The 23,664-nt window shown below is 50.4% G+C and overlaps 1 protein-coding gene across 2 annotated transcripts; it reads right to left on the bottom strand.

Annotated features, from left to right (window-relative positions):
- Positions 1-2,990: 2,990 nt before the first annotated feature.
- On the bottom strand, positions 2,991-23,291 carry SLC22A8 (solute carrier family 22 member 8). 2 transcript variants are annotated; one of them, XM_079102189.1, is made up of 11 exons: positions 23,170-23,291; positions 22,104-22,460; positions 9,956-10,059; positions 9,258-9,412; positions 8,431-8,599; positions 6,178-6,301; positions 5,844-5,959; positions 4,724-4,938; positions 3,952-4,060; positions 3,601-3,804; positions 2,991-3,511 (listed from the first exon to the last, which is right to left on the bottom strand). In XM_079102189.1, the coding sequence occupies exons 2-11, from the start codon at positions 22,434-22,436 to the stop codon at positions 3,412-3,414; spliced, it is 1,629 nt and encodes a 542-aa protein (XP_078958315.1). In that variant the 5' UTR covers positions 22,437-22,460; positions 23,170-23,291; the 3' UTR covers positions 2,991-3,411. The 2 variants fall into 2 exon arrangements, with proteins under 2 accessions (XP_078958315.1, XP_078958316.1); XM_079102190.1 differs by lacking the exons at positions 22,104-22,460; positions 23,170-23,291 and adding an exon at positions 10,152-10,396.
- Positions 23,292-23,664: the final 373 nt, after the last annotated feature.

Here is a 23,664-nt window from a genome sequence, read left to right as displayed (position 1 = left end):
GATGAACTGAAAACTACAAAATATTTCATTAATAACTTTTATATCAACAAATGGTGAAATGGTAGTATTTAGAATTGTTTGGCTAAATATGTATTTTCATATAATAGATTATTAAAATTATTTGCACCTTTTTCTTTTTGCTTTTTAAAAATGCCGACTAGGAAATTTAAGTTAGAATTTACACAGATGGCTTCCATTATATTTCCATTGGAATGTCAGAGGCAGAAGTCCTGGGGAAAGGTTTCTGAGGAACATCGTTCTTCAGAAATGGTAGAGGAAGGATTGCTGCTTTTGGAATGTTTAATAATAAGGAACAAAACCCCCTTGGCTTAAACAAGAAGGGAAATTCATTTGGAGAATTCAGGGCTACTTAATAGACTCAGTGGCAGAAAGTGCATCCTGGGCTGATGAGGAACAGAGGCTTGGAATTCATTAAAAACCATTGTAAGTGGTCTCATCAGCTTTTTTTTTTTCTTTTCTTTTCTTTTTTTTTTTTTTTTGTTTAATATCTGGAGTCTCTTATTCTCTTTTCCTCTGTGCATCTATGTTATTCTCTCTTTGCTACTGTCTTTCTCTGCTCTGGGCCAGCCCTGACTCATGCTAACCTGCCTTCCCAGAGCAAGCACCAAGAGATGGACTGGAACTTTCTGGTTTGGATGTGATTTATACCCCAAATTTGGATGTGATTTATACTTCCAAATGTGTTGGAAGATGGGTCCTTTGGAGGCGGTGAAGCCTTTAGGAGGTGGAACTGGAGTTGTTGTCTTCAGAAGGAATTAGTGTAGTTCTTGTAGGACCCCAGTTAGTTCCCACTGAAGCTGGTTTTTATAAAAAAGAGCAATTTTGGCCCCTGAATCTCTCTGGCTCCCCCTCTTACCAAGAGATCTCCTCTACATGAACTCCCACTATTGTGTTGTCATCTGTCTTGGGGTCCTTACCAGAGGCTAATAGATGGGGCCACCTGATCTTAGACTTCCAGCTTTCAAAGCCATTGAGATAAATAGGGCACTTTTCTTTATGAGGTATCCAGCCTTGGGAATTTTGTTACAGCCACAGAAAACAGACTAATATATTCTATCTCAGAACACAGAGCAAGAGGGAGCATGTGATCAATGAGATTTGGATCTAGAGTGCTTTCTGGTCTAGTTAGTGATGACAAGAAGTGGAGGGTTATGAAACTGTTGGATTAGCAGACCGGGATCAGGACAGACAAAGTGACCAAGTGACTCTCATTTACCAGAAACTCCAAAGAGAATAAGAAGGAGCAGCCAGTTCATGGGAGGGAGCTCCAAACATGTAGCATCTCAGAAACCAAGGCGGTGGGGCCAGCTGTGCATGGTGGTGCACGCCTGTAATCCCAGTGGCCCGGGAGGCTGAGGCAGGAGGATCACAAGTTCAAAGCCAGTCTCAGCAAAAGCGAGGTGCTAAGCAACTCAGTGAGACCCTGTCTCCAAATAAAATACAAAATAGGGCTGGGGATGTGGCTCAGTGGTTGAGTGGTTCAATCCCCGGTACCCACCCCCGAAAAGGAGGTGGGACTGAATCCACTGAGGTGTGGATTCAGCACAGGGAAGTGATGAGTGTCCTTCATGAAAGCAGTGTCAGAGAAGAGGGGGACAGGAGCTGGAGGGTAGTGAATGTAGTCAGGAAGGAGATGTGGAGGAGGCAGATGAGGAGGCACCTATGAGGTGTGGCTTCAGAGAAGAGAAAGAGACAGTGTGGCCCCTGGAGGGAGCCCCAGCATCCAGGGAGGCTTTTGGATCTTGTTAATGTGTAAGAAGCCTTAGGTCACTGAACTGGGGATGGAGAGAGGGAGTGACAGAGACCCACAGAGGAAAGGGAATGGTTGCTGGTGGGAGAGGCTGTATGCAGAGCCCCAGTAGGAGGCTCTGCGGGGACTAGAGAGAATCAGGGGACATTGTGTCAGATGTTGACAGCAGTCTGCTTTGGCTGTGGTGGTCTCAGTTAAAAAGAGATAAAGCTGACCATGGGGCATGAGGTTGGGAAGTGGATCAGATATTTGGGACACACAGGGAAGGAGGGCCAAGACCAGATGAGCCCCAGCTTCTGTTTGCAGCCCCTCTGGGTTTGTTTGGTCATCTGCTCACAGGCATGTGAGGAACACTGAGTTTCCCAGCACAGGTCAGATGGACACATACCTCAAAGCACTTGCACATCATGCTGCTATGCCCTGCATGTCCCCGAAACTCGTGTTGAAACTTAATCCCCGTTGTGATGGTATTAAGAGACAGGGCACTTGGGGGAGGGAAGAAGTATAGGGACGCTGTTATGGTTTAGATTTTAAATGTCCCCCAAATGCTCATGTGCTGCAGGCTGGGACCTCCCTGGGACCCCAAGATGGAACCCTTAGGAGGCGGAGCCTAGAGGAGATAAGTTGGGTCACAGGGTCGTGCCCTTGAAGGAATCCCAGACCCTTGCTCTCTCTCCGCTTCCTGGTCTCCATGAGGTGAGCTTTGCTCAACCATGTGTTTCCAACCATGATGTTCCACCTTGCCCCCAAAGCAAGGGGACCAAGTGACCATGGACTGAAACCTCTGAACTATGAGTCAAAAATAAATCTTTCTTTCTTTTAAGTTGTTCATCTCAGGCATTTGGGCACAGAGATGGAAAGCTGGCAGCTCTATTCCCAGGTCTGGATTTCTGCTCTGGCATTATTTTGTCACTTGGGGATGCAGCAAGAAGGGCCTCACTAGACATTGAATACTGGTGCATTGACCTTGGATTTCCCAGCCTCCAGAACTGCAAGCAATAACTTCTATTGTTTATAAATTACCCAGCCTCTGGCAGTCTGTTATAATAGCACACACAGACTAGGCACATGTATATGTTCACACCTACCCAACTTGAATTTATCTGGGTGTCCATATGTGTATGTACATTCATATACAGATGGACAGATAGTGCACCCTCATATTCACATGGTGATTGGTTCCCTTCCTCACCTCTATTTCTGAGCAACGAGATTTAAGTTCTTTACTGCTGTTTATTGAAATTTCCCATTGAAGAAAAGAGTTGGGGACGAGAAGGGGAAACTATAAGGACTGATTCAGGGGATCTCAGGGGAACAAGGCTGGAACACAGAGGGAAGGCTGGGACACAGTAGAGAAGTGATAGACAGAAGAATGGCAGGGCCTGGGTTGCAGGAAGAATGAGTTCAGGGGTGGGTATGGGAAGGGCTGTGGCCAGAACTTTGAACTGGCCAGGGATGGGCTGGGGACTCTGGCGGAGGAGGTGGAGATGCCTTCACTGGGTTCTTAGAAGGCTTAGTCCTGGGAGCGTGGACCCATCCAGGACTTCCCCCCAACCTCCAGGGTGCCCAAGAAGCCCAGAGGCAGGCAGCATTCTGGCTGGGATCAGTCTGGAGGACTGGGAAAGGGGGATCTGTTTTCCTCAGCTGGGGTCCTGGCCTGATTCACAAGGCTTCAGAGGGATCCTCTGGGCTGCCTTTTCTGCTTCTGGTTCCTGCTTTGTCTCCTTTCCTTGATGGCGCCTAGAGACAGAAAGTGCAGGAAAAGACTTGAGCCCTGACCTGTTTTTCCACAAAGGAGCCCTGGTGGGGGCCAGAGGCAGAGAACTCACCAGTTTTGCACATCTTCAATGGTCTCTGGCAGGGGTCGATTGAGAGTCTCAGGCAGGAAGAAGGCCGTACTGCCTCCCAGTAGGGCCATGGTCCCATAGATGACATTGGGGACGAAAGGCTTCACCTCACCCGTGATTTTCACCAGTGGGGCTAGCATGCTTCCCACACGGGCCCACAGGTTATTAATGCCCATACCTGTTTGCCTGGGAGGGTTCAGAGGAGGGATTGGCTGCCTGTGTATGCGGTTCTTAAAGGATGGCCCTGGGACACCTGGGTGGGGGTGGGAGGATGCCACACTCCCAACTTGCCCCATATGCTTTGGCTGGGCCTATCCCAGGTCCAGCACCTACCGGACAACTGTGGGGTAGAGTTCACTCGTGTAGAGGAAGAGGCAGCTGAAGGAGCCAGACAGGCATCCCTTTCCAAACACAGCCAGTGCTGTCTTCAGGATCTGCATGTCTGTAGGGAGAAGAAATTGTGGAGGATCTTGGTGATCAGGAGAACCTGAGTATTCTTATTCCTCAGCAGACATTGTGTCCCTTTTTGCTTTGGCTGCCAGGAAGCTCAGACCCAAACTTAAAGGTAGTAGTCCCTCTGCTATTCCTAATGCTTTGCATGCTTGACACATGTCCTGCTCTGTTTGTGTTTTCCCCAATTCTTATTCCCATTTAAATGTTGTTGTATATGTTCTTCTTCTAAAATGCCTCAAGTTCTTTTGGAAGGATATATGTGTATCAATAAACATCTAAATTAAAGGAAAGCGGTTCTTCCATAGTTATAGTAGAATAGGTTGTGGGATCTTTCTCATGGATTGGACTCTGTTGTTTCCCCATTTCAGATCTTTCTCTGCAGTGATGTTGCCTAGGACACCCTTGGTCCCTAACAATTCCTCACACTGTTCAGATATCATCATATTTTGCCCAGTCCAAGTTACATCTGGAAAAGAGCTTTGTTATCACCTAGTCCAACTGAATTATTTTCAGCTGGAGAGACCTGACCTCAAAGAGTGTAGCAACACAGTGAATAAGAGGCAGAGCCAACAGAGTTGGAGTCTCAGTCACCCACTTTCTAGGCTGAGGCATCTTCTCCTAGAGTGTTTCTGGGGTAGCCTCAGCCTCTCACCTGAAGGCACAAAGATGAGAGCTAAGATGGCCCCTCCTGCCAGGAGCAGGAGAAAGGCCTGAGTGATGTGCCGGCCCAGATAACTTATGGAGAGGATGGTGATGAACTTGGCTGGAATGTCGACCCCTCCGAAGATGACCTGGAGGATGTAGAGGTTGACGCCAAATTCTTCCACCCCCATAGCCAAGCTGTAGTAGGCAAAACCAGTGGAAAACCTGAGGGACAGAGAGCGATTGGTTAACATCTGCAGCCAGGCTGAGGCCTCTTCGCCTACTGGTCACTGTGTCACCAGAATGATGAATAGTTTCATTTCTTGTGCATCTGCAACTGGTTGGCAGGGAAGGAATGCTTGCGTGAATTTTGAGGTTTCTGAGACTGTGTCTGCACTCAGTGAGAATGTGTGGGATTGATTGGCCATGTCTGACGTGGGCATGGTCAAGGGTGTCATGGCACAGGTGCCCATATTATTCTCTAGGGAATAGAGGGATGGGAGGGACTCTCAGAGACCAAAGGAGGCAATCAATGCTCTTTCTTGGTAGGCAGCTATTGAACATCTGGATTGGGGGAGATAAAAGTCAAACTCTGCACAGAGGTCAAGTACTTCTTCCCCTCTCAGAACTGTGGGACCCCCTTTGCAGGTTGCTGAACTGGTCTGATACTATTCATATGAGAATGGTCAGGCTGGAGCGTGGTCTCACCACTGGGTCGGAGAAAGGGCTTCGAGGAAGTTGAGAAAGTCAGACAGAAGAGACGACTTGGGAGACACGTAATTTCTGCCTGCCAGCCAGAGGGGTTCCAGAGGGCAAATTCAATGACAGAGTCAGAGCTTGGGGAAACTGCCATTGCTGGGATGTACTCTGGTGTAGGGGTCGGAAGCACCTGCCCTGTGGTGGAGGGGGTTTGTGTGACCTCGGAGGGAGCATACCCTGTTGGGTGAACCTGGATGTGGGGCAGGGAGGCAGCAGATATCTGGGACTGAGTCCGGACCGTGGTGCTCAGGGGAGGTGGCCCCTTGACCTCTCTTGAGGGTGCCCTAGGTCTTGCCCATATGTGAGACTACCAAAGGCCTGTTCATCATCCTGCCTTGGCAAGGTGTGGCTGGGGAATGATGGTGCCTTACCAGGCCAGGGAAAGACAGAGGGTCATGTGGCGCAGGATGGGTATCCGGAACAGGTCCGTTGTGCCATACTTGATCTTGGCCAAGGAGATGTCCTTCTGCAGATTGAATTTCAGCTCCTTGGGATAGAGGAGGAGGGGTGATGTTAATGGACCAGCTGGTGGACAGAAGAAAGGAAGGAAGGAAAGGAGGTGTAAACCTGGAGCCTCTGGAAGAATTAAATTGGGGGCTCAGATGGGATGTGGGCTGTGACCAGAGGAAACAGAGGCAAGTGGAGGGCCACCCTAGAGCAGAGCACAGGGTCCTGCCCCTGACTACAATCCCTCTCTGCCCCTACCTCCAAGCTGAGCTTTTCCCCCTCCTCCTTCTTGCCATTGAAGGCAGCCACGTGTTGGAGTGTCTTCAGGGCCTTGGAGAACTTTCCATTTAGGACCATCCAGCGTATAGACTCTGGTATCCACCTGGGGGCCAGAGTCAAGTCACAGTTGCTCCTCCCACTCCAGAGTCCCTTTTGAGAGGCTGGAAGAACATCAGCAGCCAGGGCCAAAGGGTAGGAGGTCTAGAAATCTGAGCTGCCAGATGGCAGCATCCATGGAATTTAAACTTGGCCCAACTTTGCACCTGGGCTGCCTGTAGCCAGCACAGATTCTGGTATTCTCTTCTTCCCCTTCCAGAAGAGACTTTCCTCTGCCCCCTCCCACCTGGGCTTCTTGTTGTTGGTGGGTGTCTTCCTTGGCTGAGAGCCCCAGGCCCTAGGCTAAGGCAGGTGGAGCCTGGGGACAGGGTGGCATGTTTGAGGCTGGACAGATGGAGGGCCCTGCACGTCCACCTCTCCAGCTTTCCTTGGGCTGAATTTCCTGACTCTTTATTGAAGAAGGGGCAGGGTTGCAGTCTCAGGACAGCTTGGGAAGGAGGTTGGAGGCCAAGGTGAGGGCTGAGGCCTAGGGATTGGGCTGAAGGATCCTTTGCCTCCACAAAGGACCAACTGTGTGTGTGTGTGTGTGTGTGTGTGTGTGTGCACACATGCGTGTGCAAGCAGCCTACTCTCCTGTGTCCCAGGCTAGGCTTTTGGGGCTGCCTCATGCTGAGCAGTCACCTGAGGGACTAGGTGAAGAGGAGAAGCCCCAGGTGAGGGGAGAAAGGAGTGGTATTGGAGAAGTCTGGTCCAAAGTAGGGTCATCTCCAGTTGTGACCTCCAAGGGTTCTCAAGGCCTGGCTCTGGTGAGGTCCTTGGGAGTGGATATTGGTCTGCTGGCCTCAGACCACTGCCCTCAGCTGATGGTGGTGGCTTCCTGGGCCTACTGCTATCCACTTTCGTGGTCTTGTGGTTTTGGTTTCTACTCTGGCCGTCTTCTGAGTCTGCTGTCCCCAAGGTCATCAAGGACCCACACACCACGGGCAGGACCTGAACTCTTCTTCTCTCCCTGAGAAGAATGGCAGCAATAGCTTCTAATTCGTGAAGCTCCCTGTGGACCAGGACCACAAAACTCTGACTAACAGTCAATTTCATTCCCATTTTATCTAAGAAATCTTGAGGCTCAGAGTAGGTAAGACTTGCCGCAAGTCACACAGTGAGGTGGTCTGAGCTCTTGACTTTTTTCTCTGCTGACACCTGCTCCTTTTTTCTCTCCCAATTCTGACTACTCTTACTCTGTTCCCATCCAAGGTTGGGGACATGCCTCTGGGCTCCACCCTGGGCCTCAGACCACCTCTCTTGCTCTCTTATCCCCAGATTGTCCATCCCCTCTAAAGGCTTCCATTTTGATTTCCAAGTTGAGATTCTATCTCAATTCTTCACCTTTTCACATAACCTTGGGAGATGTCATGAGAATCAGAGACGACATAGGCTGGTGTCTGGAATGAGGCCTTATACATAATAAACGTTCAATTAAAAAAAAAAAAACTGCTCCAAAAAATAACTTTTCCTGGGCTCCTTGGTGATTTTCAGTACTTTGGCTTCAACAATGAACCACAGAGGTTCATTTCCTGTCTCGGTGTGGGCTCAGGCTCCACGTGCTGATAGCGAGCTCTCTGTCCACTCCTATCCAGACACTTCAATTGTCCTATGTTCCCAGCTGGAGTTTCTCTTTGGACATTCCTACTCTTTGTACTTCAAATCTGGAAGTTCCCAAATTCTGCAGCTTCTTCCTTCAAAATGTTTCTCATATTTATCCCCCAGAGTCCTTCTGCATGCATAGTCCCTTCCTTTCTGTTGCTTGTCCCCACACATCTGGGGCCATTCTTTCACAAACAGAACATCGGCTAGGCTTGACAGCCCCATAGAAACCTTTCCATCTCCCTCCACATGCGGTCGAGGCCTCCTTGGACTTCTGTGCTCTTTAGAGTTTGGCCTCATCTCATTTGTCTCGACTCACCCACTTCTTCAGCTGCCTGCAGCCCCAAGTGCCCCTCCCCTGCTCCTTCCTGCAGTACACCTTGCTTATGTAACTACCCCACCCTGGGTACCCTTCCTTGCGTCTGGGAAGGGTGCTGAGGATGGACAGAGTTGGCCAGCCAGGTTAGGCATGGGCTCCCCCCGTTTGACCTTGGTAGGCCTAAGGAGGGAGGAGAAAAAGAGAGGACCACATACCAGGACAACAGGGAGAAGATGAAGTAGGGAACAGACACCGTTAACTGTAGCCAGCGCCACTGGGGGATGGCATAGGCCAGGCCGGACAGAATGAACTGGCCAGTGGTGTAGCAGTACCCAAATGCTGTCGACGAGATGGCCCGCATCCAGGTGGGCACCCATTCCACATCTGTGGGAGGAGCCCAGGGATCAGATTAGGGTCCTGTTAGGGCCCAGGCACCTCCCTGTGAAGGGCACCAGCTCCTGCCTTCCAATAGCTACCTGACCTGCTCCTGATCCCAAGGGTTCACCATCCCTGCTTGCAAATGCTGCACCTGAGGGCCAAGGAGGTAGGACCCAAACCATGGTCTGTCTGCTCCCAGTTCACACTTTTTTAAAAAAAATTTCATGTTTCTGCAGTGCTGGGAAGTGAATCCAGGGCCTTGCACGATCTAGGCAGGTGCTCTGTCACTGAGTCACACCTCCGGCCCCTCTGGCTCACACTCTTGACCACTGCCCCTCCAGTGGCAGGTGACTTCTCTTGTTTTGCCTCAGTTTTCTCTTCTGTACTATAGAAAGAACAGTATCTGTCACTCTTGCCTATGGGCACAATGAGACTGTACCTGGAGGAGTGCCAGGTTCAGGGTAAGTCCTCAGGATGGAGAGCTGCCATTATTATGCTTTTGGCAGTTATGTTCAGAGGGGGCCTCTGAGGTCCTGAGAGGGGCAGCACCTTTCCCAAGATCCCAGGGAGTCCTCTGGTTGAACCAGGCTCAGACCTGCTTTTTCAGCTTCTGGCTGGTGCCCTCCACCCCCAAACCCTGTTCCTTGGCCCCACTGTGGCTCACTCAAGATGACTGTGCTCAGGGTAATGCCTGAGATGCTGAAGCCGGACAGGAAGCGGAAGACCATGTAGATGGGGAGGGAGGGGCTGAAGGCTGTGCCTGAGCCACTGGCGGCCAGCAGTAGGTAGCTGCATGTCAGGATGGGCTTCCGGCCAAACCTGCAGCTCAAAGGAGAGGAAGGGCCTGGTTAGCCACTGTGTGCCTGCCAAGATGAGTGACTCTGCAGGCTTTGGGGCAAAGGGCTGGACCCCTCCTTGGCCTCCCCACTGCTGCTCAAGGACCAGGTAGAGCACATAACTCCCTCCCCAGACAAATCCTTGCAGTAATTGTTGTTTTTCAACAAGTTTGCGGTTAAAGGGTTGAGTTAATGAGTTATCTCCTCTACCCCAACTTAGCTGACTGAGCAGGGGTCAAAGGACCACTTATCTCTAAGCTGTCCATCTGTCCTGCCTTCATGTGGTCATGATGCTGTGTCCAGAAACCTGGAGGCTTTGCCTCTGGGTATGGGGAGGCCCCAAGATTTAAATGGTCAGGCTGTGGGGCAGACAGGAGGCTGGGATCTAGAAGGGGGATGGAACCTGCCCAAGGTCCCCCAGAGAGGCCCACCCTCCTCTCTCTCCCAGATCTATTCCTTTTTAAGGGTGTGTGGGTGGAACATCGAGGGGAGAGGCTATCCCCGTGGGCTATGCCCCAGGCCTCACCTGTCAGACAGTTCTCCAAGCACGAGCCCTCCAATCAGGATGCCAGCCATGAAGATAGACTGGGCCATCTCCTTCAGTTTGCTGGAGCTGCACACCAGATTCCACTGCACGGGAACGAGGCAGGGCCAGGCCAGCTCAGCGCAGACCCAGCCCTGACTCTCGCTCCCTCTCCCGCCACCCTGAACCTGGCCCCTACCTCCCAAGCACCAACTCTTCCTTCCACCTGGTTGGGGGGGCTCCTTGGGTCTGCCTGTGGCTTGTGGGTCCCTGATCCACACTTGTGCAATGACAACATCCCTCAAGCCATGTGTGGCCTGTCACATGGCTGAGAGTCTTCTCAACTCTCCATTCAGATCTGTCCCAACCTCCTTCCTTCTCCCCTCAAGCTCACCGGTGTCTCCTTGACTCTGTTTGCCTTCTCCCCTCCCACTGACACCCAGGGCCAGTGCCTCTGCCGGCACCCTTGACCTCATCCTGGGCTGTAGCCTGGCCACTCCCCCACCCCCATCCCCATTCCTCTCCCTCTCACCTGACTCCTTCCCCGCTTTCCTGTGTCTTCAAATCTCTGCCACTTAACAACCTCTTTCCTTCCTGCGTCCACTCCATTTCTCTTCTCTCTTGTACCTCTCTGTCCTCATCTCCACTTGTTTCTCAATTCTGCCCCCACTAGCCACTGAAGCTGCACTCGCCAAAGCCCCTGTGATTCCTTTTTCACTAACAAAATGGGACCTTCTGTGTCTTGAACTGGCTTGGCCCTTGGCAGCCATGGACACTGCTGACCTCTCCCTCCACCCTCCACCCTCCTGCTCTTCACCATTCCCCCTACCCCTCCCTGGATGCCTTTCCTTCTGCCTGGCTCCTAGGTCCTCCTCTCTGTCTGCTTTCCCCAGGCAATGCTGTCTTTCCAGTGACTTCCATTACTATTTACACCAAAGTCTCCAAATCCGTCTCTCCAGCCCAACCTCTCTTCTGGCTTCCAGACCAAGAGATTCTGCTGCCTTCTTGAAACCACCACCAGTATGATGCCAACCACATCTCAGACTCAGGAGGACTTGTCACCTCACCCTTTGGAAGGTCCCAATCTCAGTGACTGGCAACTTTCTCTCTTAAAAACAGCTATTTTATAAATTTATAGTATTTTAAATTGATGAATTATAATGGTGTTACCTTTATGGAGAGCCGTGTGATGTTTTGATATATGTGGAGACATTAGATCAAGATCATGAACCTATCCATCACCTCACTGACTTATTTTGAAATATACAATGTGTTATTATTGACCGTTGTCACCTTGCTGTGCAGTAGATCTTTTTTTTTTTTTTTTTTTTTTTTTGTGGTGCTGGGGATTGAACCCAGGGCCTTGTGCTTACGAGGCAAGCACTCTACCAACTGAGCTATATCCCCAGCCCTGTGCAGTAGATCTTAACACCTACTCCTCTGTCTAGCATTGCTATCTCTTCACCACTGCTCCACTTACTCTCCTCCATGTCCCCCAAGGCCCCTGCCAACCATTACTTTATTCTCATTTCTAGAAATTCGACAGAAAAATACTGCGATTGAAATATATCCCTAGCCCTTTTTTATTTTTATTTTCTGAGACAGGGTCTCAGTAAGTTGCCTAGGCTGGCCTGGAACTTGCTATCCTCCTGCCTCAGCCTCCCAAGTAGATGGAGTTATAGGCACACATCACCTAAAATGGCTAGGAATTTAACTACTTTTAGATTTCACATACAAGTGAGATGATGATGGTAAACCTCTCTTGACTCCTCCTCCTCTCTCCCAACCCCACAATCGTCTGACTCTTAAGTTTCTCATTTAAAAAAAAATGTCCTAAATCTGGATTCTTCTCTCTCCCCTAAAACTGCCTTAGTGTGGGGCTCACCATCTTTCCTTGGATTAATAATAATAGCTGATGTTTACCAAGGGCTCACTAGCTATTTACTATCTAGGGACTAACATCATCCCTATTTTATAGACTGAGGCCCAGAGAGAATTATCGTGACAATCTTCTGGTCTCTCCTTTATTCTCATTCTCACTTTTCCATTCCTTCCATGAGAACCAGTCTCACTTTTTCCATTTCCAGTTGAGAAATGGCTTTCTACAACTCCAGCTCCAACCAGGTTTCTGCCTTGCCAGAGTACTCGCTGGCTTCCTCTTTCCCTTTGGCTGACGATGGAGCTCTATTGACAGGTTTCCAAGGCCCTCCATGCTCTGGCCCTGGCCTATCTGCTCTAATCTTCTGCTAATCCCCAGCACACACCCTTTGCCCCAGCCATCCTGAATTATTTGTATAATGAAGTGGAGAATTTTATTCACTAGAAATATCTCCCTAGAATGTTTTGGAAGTAGAACAGCGTGGGGGTAGGACCACATATCCTGGGGAACTCTTTTCTACTTTTCTCTGCTGGAAGTGAGGGAGGATGTGGCTGTATGACGATTCCAGGTCTTCCAGATGTCCCAGAGAGGCCCAGCATGGCCAGCAAGTCTGGCGGTCCCTTCTAGCAGGGAAGGAGCCTGAAGGTATGAGGGTGGGGGAAGGTAAACCATGAAGTGAGGGTGCATGGGAAAGAGCAGGCCAGTCGAGACAGACTCTGGTACTTTGTGACATGCTGTGTAAAGCCCTTTTAGGAAAATCTAAAGGCAAGGCCTACTGTCTATGTAAGTTCATTCACCCCTTCTTCCATACTATACAGTCCATTTCCCGGGTGACCCCGTAGCTGCATGCTGAGGCTGGCTTTGAACTCTCAATCCTCCTGCCTCAGCCTCCCGAGCTGCTGGGATTACAGGCATGCACCCCAGCACCTGCTGCCATGTGGTTCTTGACAGTGGAATGGGAGTGGAAGGTACGTGTTTCTTCCACCTCACTCAAGAGAGAATCCCTGGCGTGGGCTTCTATGCTTTCTCTCCTCTTTTCTGGGGGATGGCAACAGCTGGAATCACTTTGGAAGCCCAGTGTTGAAGATGGCAGAACTCTCAGTCTGGGTTCCACCAACAGCCTAAATTACAACTCTTTTTTTTTTTTTTCTTTCTTTCTTTTTTCTCCATCCTGCGGTACTGGGGATGCGAACCCTGGTCCTTCTGCATGCAAGTCAAGCGCCCTACGAGATGGGCTATATCGTCAGCACTGAGTCACAACTCTTAACATGAGAAAGAAAAATGCTTCTGTACTTTTTAAGCCACAAATTATTGTTCATTCTTTTGTAATAGCAACTTGGCCTATCCTGGTACGTACCACAAGAAGGTACAAATGGAAATTAGACTTTTATCTCAACCTTTACCATATTTAGTGTCTTAAGAAATCGAGGGTTTGGGGGCTGGAGTTGTGGCTCAGTGGTAGAGCACTTGCCTGGCATGTGCGAGGCCCTAGGTTCGATCCTCAGCACCACGTTAACAACAACAACAACAAAAAAATCCACTGACAATTAAAAAATATTTAAAAAAAAAAAAAAAAAAGAAGAAGTCAGGGGTCTGTTCAGATCATGGGAGAGTCAGTGTCAGACCTGCTTGTATTAGTTTGAGGCTGCTGCCTGCTTCACGGTCTAAGACCAGATTTGCTGGGTCTTGGTTTCTACTATGGGACTTATGATCTTGTGGGCTTTAGAATAATTGCCACATGCCAGTTTCTACCACAAAACTGAGAAATTTCCAAGAAATATTATTCCTGGAATGAACTTTGAGTCATGTTTAGGACACGTTTGAAAGGCCTACAAGGCCCTGTAGGATCTGCTCCCACCCCCAGCCCTCTTGCCTCTCTGCTCTCAGCTGCTGCTTCCTACTCCCTTGCACACTCTGCTGTAGATGCCTTGGTCACCTTGCTTTTCCATACACCTGTCACTCATGCTCCTACTTCAGAGTCTTGGCATATGTCTTTCTCTTTACCTGCAATGCTCTTCCCCTGGATCTTGGTCCAACACCACCTCCAGATCTTAGCTCAAATGTCATCTCAAAGAGACCTTCCTTTACCCTCCTATTTAAAATCTTAACCCCCCCAGAACACTCTTTCTCTCTACCTTACGTCATTTTTTTCTATGGTTTTTATACCACCAGACATACTACATATCTTTCCTTTTTTTGATTTATTGTCTAGTTCTTCCCCAAGAAGTCAGCTTGATGAGGGTAAGACTTCTAGACTGTTTTGTTCATTACTGAACTTTAATTGCCTGGAACAGTGCCTGACACATAGTAGGCACTCAGTAAATACTTACAGAACTGAATGAGTGAACATTCTACAGGAAGAACAGAAGGATGGTGAACCTTAGTGGTTAGAGATTTGCTAAAGTCTAAAGAAGAGGTCATCCGTACTACATTCCACATGCTGTGAGAACTGACTAACATTGTCAGAATGAGTATATAGTACTAATTACACAGCCACATGTCAGTGAGAAGTGTTCTTTCACAATCGCACTAGAAAAACTTCTATGGAAAATTGTCTACTGGAGGGTTATCACCTTTGGGTGAAGTCTTGAAGCTTAGGAGGAGGAGTGCTTCATGGTTAAAGATTAAAAATCTGAACTTCCATTGCACTCTAAATTGCTCCCAGAGATTTCATGGTTATTGAAGTTCATCAGAACTGATCAAAAAACGTGGTTATGGCTGCCCTGCAGAGCTGCACAGATCCTGGGGCTCAGATCTGAGGTGTGCAACTGTTATTATGGGTTGAATTATGTGCCCCAAAAGACACACTGAAGTTCCACCTTCTGTTGCCTCAGAATTTGACCTCATCTGCAAGGAGGGTTGCAAACATAATCAGCTGAGTTAAAGTGGGGTCATACTGGAGTAGGTTGGGTCCTTAGTCCACCATGACTGGTGTCCTTCTAAGAGGAGAAGAGACACACAGGAGAATGACAGGATGGAGGCTGAGCTTGGTGGGATGCATCTAGAAGGTGAGGAATGCCAAGGATTGCCAGGAACCACCTGAAGCCAGATGAGGCAAGGAAGCAGTCTCCCCCCGAGGCTTTGTAAAGAGCACAGGGACACCTTGATTTGGACTTCTAGTCTCCAGATCTGTGAGACAATAAAATCTCTGTTGTTGGAAGCCCCCAGTTGGTAGTACTTGGTCCTGGCAGCCTGAGAGGCGCTAGTGGGAAGGGGTTAGGGACAGAAGAGCATCAAACTGAGGGAACCAGAGATAGAGTGAATGGAAAAGGTCTTTAAAGACAGCCTGAGATTTGGGGGAGAGGAATATATTTAGAGAGGCTTTTGGCATGCTTCTTGGTAGTTAGCTGTGCAAAGCTCCTAAGAAGGCCCTATTAAGAAAAACCTGGGGGCTGGGGAAATAGCTCAGTTGGTAGAGTGCTTGCCTTGCAAGTATAAGGCCTTGGGTTCAATCTCCAGCATGGCAAAAAAAAAAAAAGAAAAACCTGGAGCAGAAAGCTTGATTAAAGAGAGTGATTTGTGACTCCATGCATAGGCTGGTGGCATCCTAGGGTTTAATCAGGTCATACTGTGATTCAACAGAGGCTCCAGAGCTACTGGGCTCCTCTTTGCTCTTTTACTTGCCTCACTCCAGTAAAGTGGCCAGACCTTTGAAACTCACTTCAAGATCATCCTTTCTGAGTGCCAGGAACTTCTCTTCTGGATGCCTGGCACACGTAGGTGGTCAGGACTCCCAGTGTGGTCAGTGTCCCTACGCTCTCCTTCCACTCCAGTCTCCCATGTTCACCTCCAGAAGGCTGCATATCACACAGCATTCCAGACGCTTATTTACTTGTTTTCCTCTCCTGTAAGTTGCAACCTCTCCGAGGACAGAGAACATCTCATTTGACTTTTTATCCCTGGCAGCTATCAGAGTTGTTAGTAATAGTAAATATTAATGTTTGTCTAATGAATAATTAATGGGTGAACAGGGCTGGGTTATTATGCATATTTTCTGATGAGGCCAGAGAGGGAAAGATAACTTGCTGGTTGGAGGGATCTAGTTACGAGCTGCCTGGTGCTTCTATCTGGCCCTTGGCATGGCCTTTGTTCATTCTTCTATCAACTTTGGGCAACTGTAATAGAATTCTTGCCGCCCCACCCCGCCTCCTAGTCCAATGTCAGTATTGTTTTTTTTTTTTTTTTTTCTTGGAATTTTATCTGAGCCCCAAAGGGAACGGGGTTCTGGGAGCAATGGATAGGAAGCTCACTATCTTCCTGCATGGTCTGATGCACCAGGAAGGTGGCAGGGAAGAGAGATAAGGGCTACTATGCCCAGGAGAAAGCTTTGTGAGTAATGTCATAATAATGTTATGAAATAGGTACTATTATTATCTCCATTTTTTGAAGAACCAGAGGCTCAGAAGATAAGTGATGTGTGCAAGCATTGCTTGGTTTATTTCAAGGCAGAGACTCAAAGTCAGGTCTGCTGGATTCCTGATTGATGTCCTCAATCATGGCTACAGCTCCCTGATGGCCCACCGTGTGCTGCGTCTTGAGCCCTGGACTACCATAAGAAAGGCAAAAGACATGGCAGCTGTTGTTCTGAGCTACTACCAAACAGCGTAGCCCAGGACGGAATCACAGTTGGAGGAGGTGGTCAAGGTCAGAGCCAGGTGAACTGGTCAAAGTCTAAAGTGTGAGGTGTAGAGAGGTTCAGAAGCTGAAGCAGCAGCAAGAAGAGTGGCCAGGAGACCCCTTCAGAAGGTAAGGCAGAAAGTAGGCAGAAGGTCAGGTCAAGCCATTCACCATGATCAGCAGGATAAGTGGGCAAGCTAACTGCCAAGGACCTCACATGTCCTCTCTTCCTCTTAGATCTAGGGCAAGGAAACAGCCTGTCTTAACTTTGGGGCCTTGTGGAGAAAAGGTCAGACCTTGGGGAGAACAGCTGCTGCCCTTAGTAGGTCCCTGATGAAAATGGACTGGGAATAAGGGCCAAAGGGGATAAGCCAGGGTTTTTTTTTTTTTTTTTTTTTTGGTATCAGGGATTGAACCCAGGGACACTTAACCACTGAGCCTCATCCCCAGCCCTTTTTGGTATTTTATTTAGAGACAGGGTCTCACTGAGTTGCTTATGGCCTTGCTGAGTTGCTGAGGCTGGCTTTGAACTCATGAGCCTCCTGCCTCAGCCTTCTGAGCTGCCGGAATTACAGGCATGCTGGAATTACTGCTCCTGACTGAGCCAAGTGTCTTGGGGAGCGTCAAAAGGACTTGAGCTCCAGCTCTGTCCCCTAAGAGCTGTGTGTTCCTCAGCCAGCTACTTAACTTCTCTGTAGTTCAGCTACTTCATCTGTACCTGTCGGTACATGGTACCTGCTTCTCAGGATTGTAAATGATTATAAATGATGTACTCAGTGATGAGCACCCAGCACTACACTTGGAGAACAGTGGACACTCAATTCACAATAGACCTTTTATTATTATTGTCTCTACCATTGTGAACCTGTTATGCAGTAGATGGGGTGGGTTCTGGAGTCAGAACCCCCTGGGTCACCATCATGTCTGGAAAGTCTCCCTTCTGGATCTAGCCCAGTGTATTTCTCTGCAAAGTGGGGACTGTAATGCCTGACTTGCAGGGTCATGAGAGAAGGAATGCAAAGCTACAGCTCAGGGCCCTGCATACAGCAGGTGCTCACCGAGTGAGTTCTTGACCCTGGAGATCCCACTCCTGAGCATGTGATCAGGAGTCTTCTAGGTCAGGGATGTCACTGGGAGTCATGCTGCCAGAAAGGTGGTCAGGGAGGGACTCCCAGTCCTTATCCAGGATTCAGATGGGAGGTTAGGAAAGAGGTGGAAGGAGGGATGCCCGGGGCAGGGCTGAGGGCCACCAGTGGGGATTGAAGCAGGAATGGAACTGGAGACAAGAGATGGATCCATGCTCTGGAACTGGGTAGCCTGGGATTTGGTGATGGGGACGGAGAGAAGTCAGAAGTGGTTGACCTGGGACTCTGCAGGGGAGCCTCCAGGGCAGAGACCTACTTCTGGGAGGACCTCTTGGGTGGGCGTCTTCCTTCTTTAGCAGCTGACCAGGGCCTCCAGTATAGTATGTGGGGGGTGGGTTTCTTGTGGCCCTAGAAATAGGATGGTGCGGCTCAAGGCTCACATAGGAATCTTGGGGGCTTAAAGGGCTGCACCTTGCTCATGCAAAGCCAGACCCAGGCCCAGACCCACAAGGATAACAGGGCTGAGGTTCCATGGGGTGGTTGCTGTGGACTACACTCTGCTCCAGGGAACCCAGGGCCCAGCAACTAGCCTTCCATGCTTTCCAGACATAATAGAAAGGCCTTTGTTTCCTCTTAATGTCCCAGTAAAGCTCCTTCTGAAAAATCCTGACCTCGTCTCTGCTGCACCAAGAGAAAGGAATTCGTGGTCACCCCTGCCAGGAAAGCTTAGGGGATCAGAAGGGGGAGGGAGACCACCTCCATTCCCCTGTCCAGACCCTGTGCTGAGCCTGCCCTCTCCACCAGATCAAGTCCTCTCACCCCATCCTACAGATGAGGGGACTGCAGTGGGAGAGGGGAGGTGACCCACCAAGTCCACCAGAGGATATCTAGGCGGGGGTCATCGAGACTGGCAAAATCTGGGAACTTGGGTGAGCCATGAAGTGCTGAGACAGCAGACTCCCCCTTTTACCAGAGGATCCCCCTACTGTCTGTGGGGATTAATCCTCTAGTTCTCAGACATCTCTGTTAACAACATCAACAAAGCAGCAACAGCCGCTGACATTAATGGAATGCTTCGAAGGCACCAGGCCCCGTGCTGAGTGCTGTCCTTGGTTATTTTCTTTAATCTCCACTCTTGCTTTCTTGTTCCTTTTCATGGCTCAGGACACCAAGACTTCTGGGAGTTGTGACATTCCTGGTGGGCCGTAGAGTCAGGTGATTTCTAGCTGCCTGACTCTAGTCCACTATCCCAAGCTCATCAGGGTCAGGTGGACCCAGCTTGCTCATTACCAAATACCCTGCCTTCTTTGTTACCACCCTCCCCATCCAGTCCCCTGCCTCCATCGCAAGGTAAGGTCCAGCCGCTGCTCTACTTCCACCACATGGGGGCCAGAACCGCATTTCACCCCACCCCAAGCAGATGGAGCCCCGTTCATATTCATAGCTGAATGAACAGAACAATCGGAGGGCTCTGGCCTTGCTGTGCAGATACCCGCAGCTGGCTGGGTCTGCCCATGTGGACCTGTCCTGTGGGAGCTCATTGAGAGTCCCTAGGGAGTGAGATTCTGATACAGAGCTAAATGAGATCTGACCTGGAGCAGGACACAGTACCCTGAGGACTGGGACCCTGGTATCTCTTTGGGATGCAGGTTCACACTGGTCCAGTCGCTGGAACAGTGACTAGGAACTTGGTGGGCACAGAGATGAATTGACACTTGACTGAGTGTTCTTGGTGAGGCTTCCCTGCCAAGGAGCCTGCCTGGGGCATGACCTGGGAAGGAAGCTACTTCCCAGCTGTGTCTGTGTCCCCGCGGATGCCAGGGAGCATGTCTTCCACTTAGCACTGACTGAGCACTAATTTCACATCGAGAACCGTGATGACAGAGATGGGCGGCAGACTCCTTGACCCGGAGGGGCCACTATAAAGTATGTTGGGGGGCTGACCTCTGGGCAGGCCTGTCCACCCAGTAGCCTCTCGGGGTGCAGCCACGTGGCTGGTCTCACAGATTGTGGGCTGGGGACTGTGCAGCACCAGGAGTGTGGCTCAGGAGCCTGACCCCAGTGGGCTGACTCCCCCTCCACCCTTTATGAATCTGGTGCCTGGGCCAGTGACCTGTCCCTCAGTTCTCCTTGTCTGTGGAAACAGCAGGGTGGTTGCGAGGCCATCTGAGCAGAGCGTGCACCCAGGTGGCACCTGGTGTGCGTGCTGGAGATGTTAGTGATGGGGCTCCTTAATGGTTCCCCGTAGGTTCTTTCTTTGCTAGGTCACATGTTTGAAGGACAGGGATGGTGGCTTTGATTCCTTCTCTTTGTTTCCCCAGATGCACAGCAAGTCACCCAGACATAGGGAAACTTACAGACATATCTTCCACTCCTTCCTCGCTCCTCACACTCACGCCCACTCAGTGGCCAGGTCCCGCGGACTCCAACTCCCTAACCTCTCCGGCGTCTACCTCAGCCATTCCTTCTACTGTCATCTCTCTCCTGCATTCCTGTGCAACTTGCTAATGCATCACCCCGGGTGCTTGACTAAAAAGGTCTACGAGTCACTCTCTGACCTGCAGCCAAAGTGACAATTCTGAGAGGGAGATTTGAGCATGCCACTCTCCTGCTTAGCAGCACCACTTTCAATGGCTCCTTATTGCCCTTGTCTCAGAGGTCCTCCTACAGCCCTTTCGGGTCGCCTGCTCCCAGCACTTGCGACCCTGACCATTCTGCACTCTTCACGCGTCTGTGACTTTGCCTTTGACCCCCAACACCATGCCTCGTGCCTGGAGTGCGCCTGCCCTCTTCAGCCGGCTTCCTCACTGGTCCCCTCCTTCACACGCAGGGCCAGCACTGCCGACTCCAGCAAGCCCTCTGAAATGCCCCCTCTGGGCTCCCAGAGCCCTCTGGGTTTACAAAGCACATATTCATTCATTCCACAAATATTTATTCCGCAGAGCGCCTCCTCTGCGCCAGGCATTAGTCCAGGTGCCGGGGATAGAGCAGTGAGAAGCAGCTGAAAATCCCTGCCGCGGAAGCATGGCACGTCCCACAAAGCTACCCGTGAGGCGTGGGCCCGCGTCCCCACTAGAGGTGGGCTTCCGGAGAGCAGGCGGGGCTGCCTCAGTACTCAGCACTAGGTGTTGTTCCTAAGTGTTTTGGATACTTGGTGCATGTCAGGAGCTATGCTTGACGCTGAGGAGGAAAAGGGAACATAGGAAGAAATGTCATCTAGGAGATGCAAGAGCAGCCAATGCAATGGTTAGAAGCACAGCTCTGGGGCCAGGTGCCCGAGTGCAGAGCCTCAATCTGCCACTAACTGACAATGCAACAATACAACCTTCAGCAAGCTACTTAACCTCTCTGTGCCTCAGTTTTCCCATCTGAAAAATGGGTCAGAATACTCACTATCCTATAGTGTTGTCAAGAAGATTCAAAGTGTTAATATTTGTTCAGAGCTTAGAATAGTGCCTGGCACACAGTAAGCGCTTTATATATAAGTAAACATGTAGCCAGGTGCAGTGGCACATGCCTGTAATCCCAGTGGCTCAGGAGGCTGAGGCAGGAGGATTGCAAGTTCAAAACCAGCCTCAGCAACTCAGTGAGGCCCTAAACAACTCTCAAAATAAAAAAAATTAAAAGAGGGCTGGGAATGTGACTCAGTGTTTAAGCACCCCTGGTTCAATTCATGTTTTATAAAAAATTATTAAACAAAGGAATTAGAATACAAAGACTCAATATAGATAGTACTGAACTCAAATCCTACCTCTGTCAGCAAAGGAAACTCAGGGAGCCAGGCTGAACCTCTCTGTTTCCTCATCTGAGAACTGGAGATAATAACATTTCTCTCTAAGAGATTACATCTCCTGGGATTCTAAGAGTCCACATCCATAGGGTGGTACCGGGCTTTTACCAGGTAGTTCTTTTACAGAGGCAAAATCTGGATCCTGCCTTCGAGGAATCTACTCCTCCGTGAAGCATCCCTTGAATCCTGTGGTTTTGCCCTCATTGAACTCTCATAAACCCCTGTACCTCTCATGGGTTTTTGCTTTAAGTCCTAGTTCTGAAACCAACTGGCTGTGTGGCAATGAGCAATCACTTCCCTTCTCTGAATCTTAGTGTGTGTGTACGTGTGTGTATGTGTGTGTCTTTTAAATCTGTGAAGGGAAATAGAAATCACCCTCAACAGAAAATTGTTGCTGGAATCAAACAACAGTGTCTGCAAAGCACCAAAATGTGCCTGGCAGTTAGTAGATGCTCAATAAATGCCAGTTCCCATTTTCTCATCTTCATCTGATCATAGCCTCCTGATTGGCCTGTTAGTTCACTGAGGAATCTGATTTAACTCAGCAGTTCCTGGACATGGCAGGTGAGAAAGTCAGCAAACCCATGGAGAGACGAGTGCGGGAGAACCCAGACCTCTTGGTTGGCCTGCGTCTGCCCCCAGCCCCCTCCTCCTGCATCCCAGTGCCCTGTTCGGAAGTCCTGGTGAACCTCAGCCTCCTGCTTTTTCTCCTGTCCACGAGTGGCTCGGGATATGTGGGAGACCCGAGGTGAGTTGAGGGAGAGGGGGTGCCAGGCATACCTCTGTCACAATGGTGTCCCTGGTGCTGTTGTAGACCCAGCCGTCCAGGCATGGCTCGGTAGCCCCCTGGGTGTCATTGGGCAGGCTGGTGTTGGGCAGATGTACGAAACGGAGGCACTTCTCAGGCTCCCCATTCGGGCCCATGGGGAGTACCCAGGGCCCTGCGGAGGTGTTGGGAGGCGGGCGACAGTGGTGGACAGGGGTGGTTGCTGTGAAGATCTGCAGCAGGTTGTGGTTGGCCATGCCGAGGATGGGGAGGGCGAGCAAGGTCACGTGCAGGTACTGGAAGGGGCCCATGCTGCCCACTCGGTCCAGAATCTCGGAGAAGGTCATGGTGCCAGGCAAGATGAGCCAGAACTGCAGGCAAGGCAACAGGCCAGGGGGAGGGGCATGTGGGTGTGTGCACGCCAGCCTCGGGGACAGGAAAGGAGCACGTGCACGTGGACGTGCCCAGGCGTGTGTGCGAGCACGCGTGTCCATGTGTGCCGAGATGTGGGGGCTCGGGCGTGTGCGTAGACGCATGTGTGGATGTACAAGGATGTGCCAGGTGCATGGGGAGATGGGGGCTAGCAGGTGTGGGCATGTGTCCAGGTGTGTGGACACAGTGGTGTCTATAGGTATGTGTGCATTGAGGCTGGAGCATAAAGGCACAGCTGGGTGACTTGTGTGCATGTTGTGTGTGACCTTAGCTAGACTGGTCATACAGGCTGCAGGCGTGGGACAGCGCAGTCCACATAGAAGAGACCAAGAGGCCCATTCTTGGATGTTGGCTACACAGGACGGATGGTGGGGATGGGTGGGGACATCCTGATTGCTCTAGGCAGACACAGGGCTAGCGGACTCAGTTGCCTGTCAGGAAGGGCCTCCCTAAGCCTAAGCTCTCAGCCTCCTGACTTTTGGTTGTTCCCCCATACTGGAATATCTAAAAGAGCCCACGTAGATTCCAGACCCTCTGGGAGTCAAGTTAGAGACTTGAACACAAGTGTTGGAAAAGTAGGGTCTGGCCTTGTGGGGGGTGGGGGTGGGGTCCTGGGTGTTGGGTTTGGGGGCCCTCCAACCCTCTCACCTGGTGGCTGAGTCTGGCTCTGGAGGAGCTGGAGGTGGATGGAGATGAGGCCCCAGCTCTGTCCTAGGGTCCGGCAGCTGCTGTGGCTGGACAGCTCAGCTCCAGCAAGCCCTGTTTGTGCCTCCCTCAGGGGGGCCTTATATAAGGCATAAGCTGCTTCCTGGGCTAATGTTTGACTTTCTTGGGAGGATTAACATCACTGGCAGGGAGAGTGCTGTTGGACCCACCATATCCAGCTTTCCAGAAAGGGCTGCCTCAGCAAAGCCTGATGGGAGGAGGGGGTGGGGGAGTGACTGAGCCTAGCAGGGGTGCTGGCTGGAAGAGGGCTGGGCAGCCCAGGCAGGTTCACCTAATGGAGAGTCTGGGAAGGGGTCTGGCCTGAGCCCTGATAGTCCAGGGTCCAGGGTTCCTCAACTCTGATGTTCTGAGAACGACCAATGGGGAGCAGCTATTGCCTGTGAGCAGACAGCTTTCTCTACCAGATCACCTATTTCT

Source organism: Sciurus vulgaris (assembly GCF_902686455.1).
Source record: "Sciurus vulgaris genome assembly, chromosome: 11".
Taxonomy (NCBI): domain Eukaryota; kingdom Metazoa; phylum Chordata; class Mammalia; order Rodentia; family Sciuridae; genus Sciurus; species Sciurus vulgaris.
Note: the sequence above shows the minus strand (reverse complement) of the source record. Positions and strands in the feature narration are given on the sequence as shown.

Bases quoted from the DNA above. Each gene is read 5' to 3' on its own strand.
- SLC22A8 (XM_079102189.1), bottom strand. From the start codon at position 22,436: ATGACCTTCTCCGAGATTCTGGACCGAGTGGGCAGCATGGGCCCCTTC. The intron at 10,060-22,103 runs GTATGCCTGGCA...GTTCCCGTGCAG, and splicing joins GGGACACCATTGTGACAGAG to TGGAATCTGGTGTGCAGCTC. The intron at 3,805-3,951 runs GTAGGTGCTGGA...GAACCCTCCCAG, and splicing joins CTCTACCCCACAGTTGTCCG to GCAAACAGGTATGGGCATTA.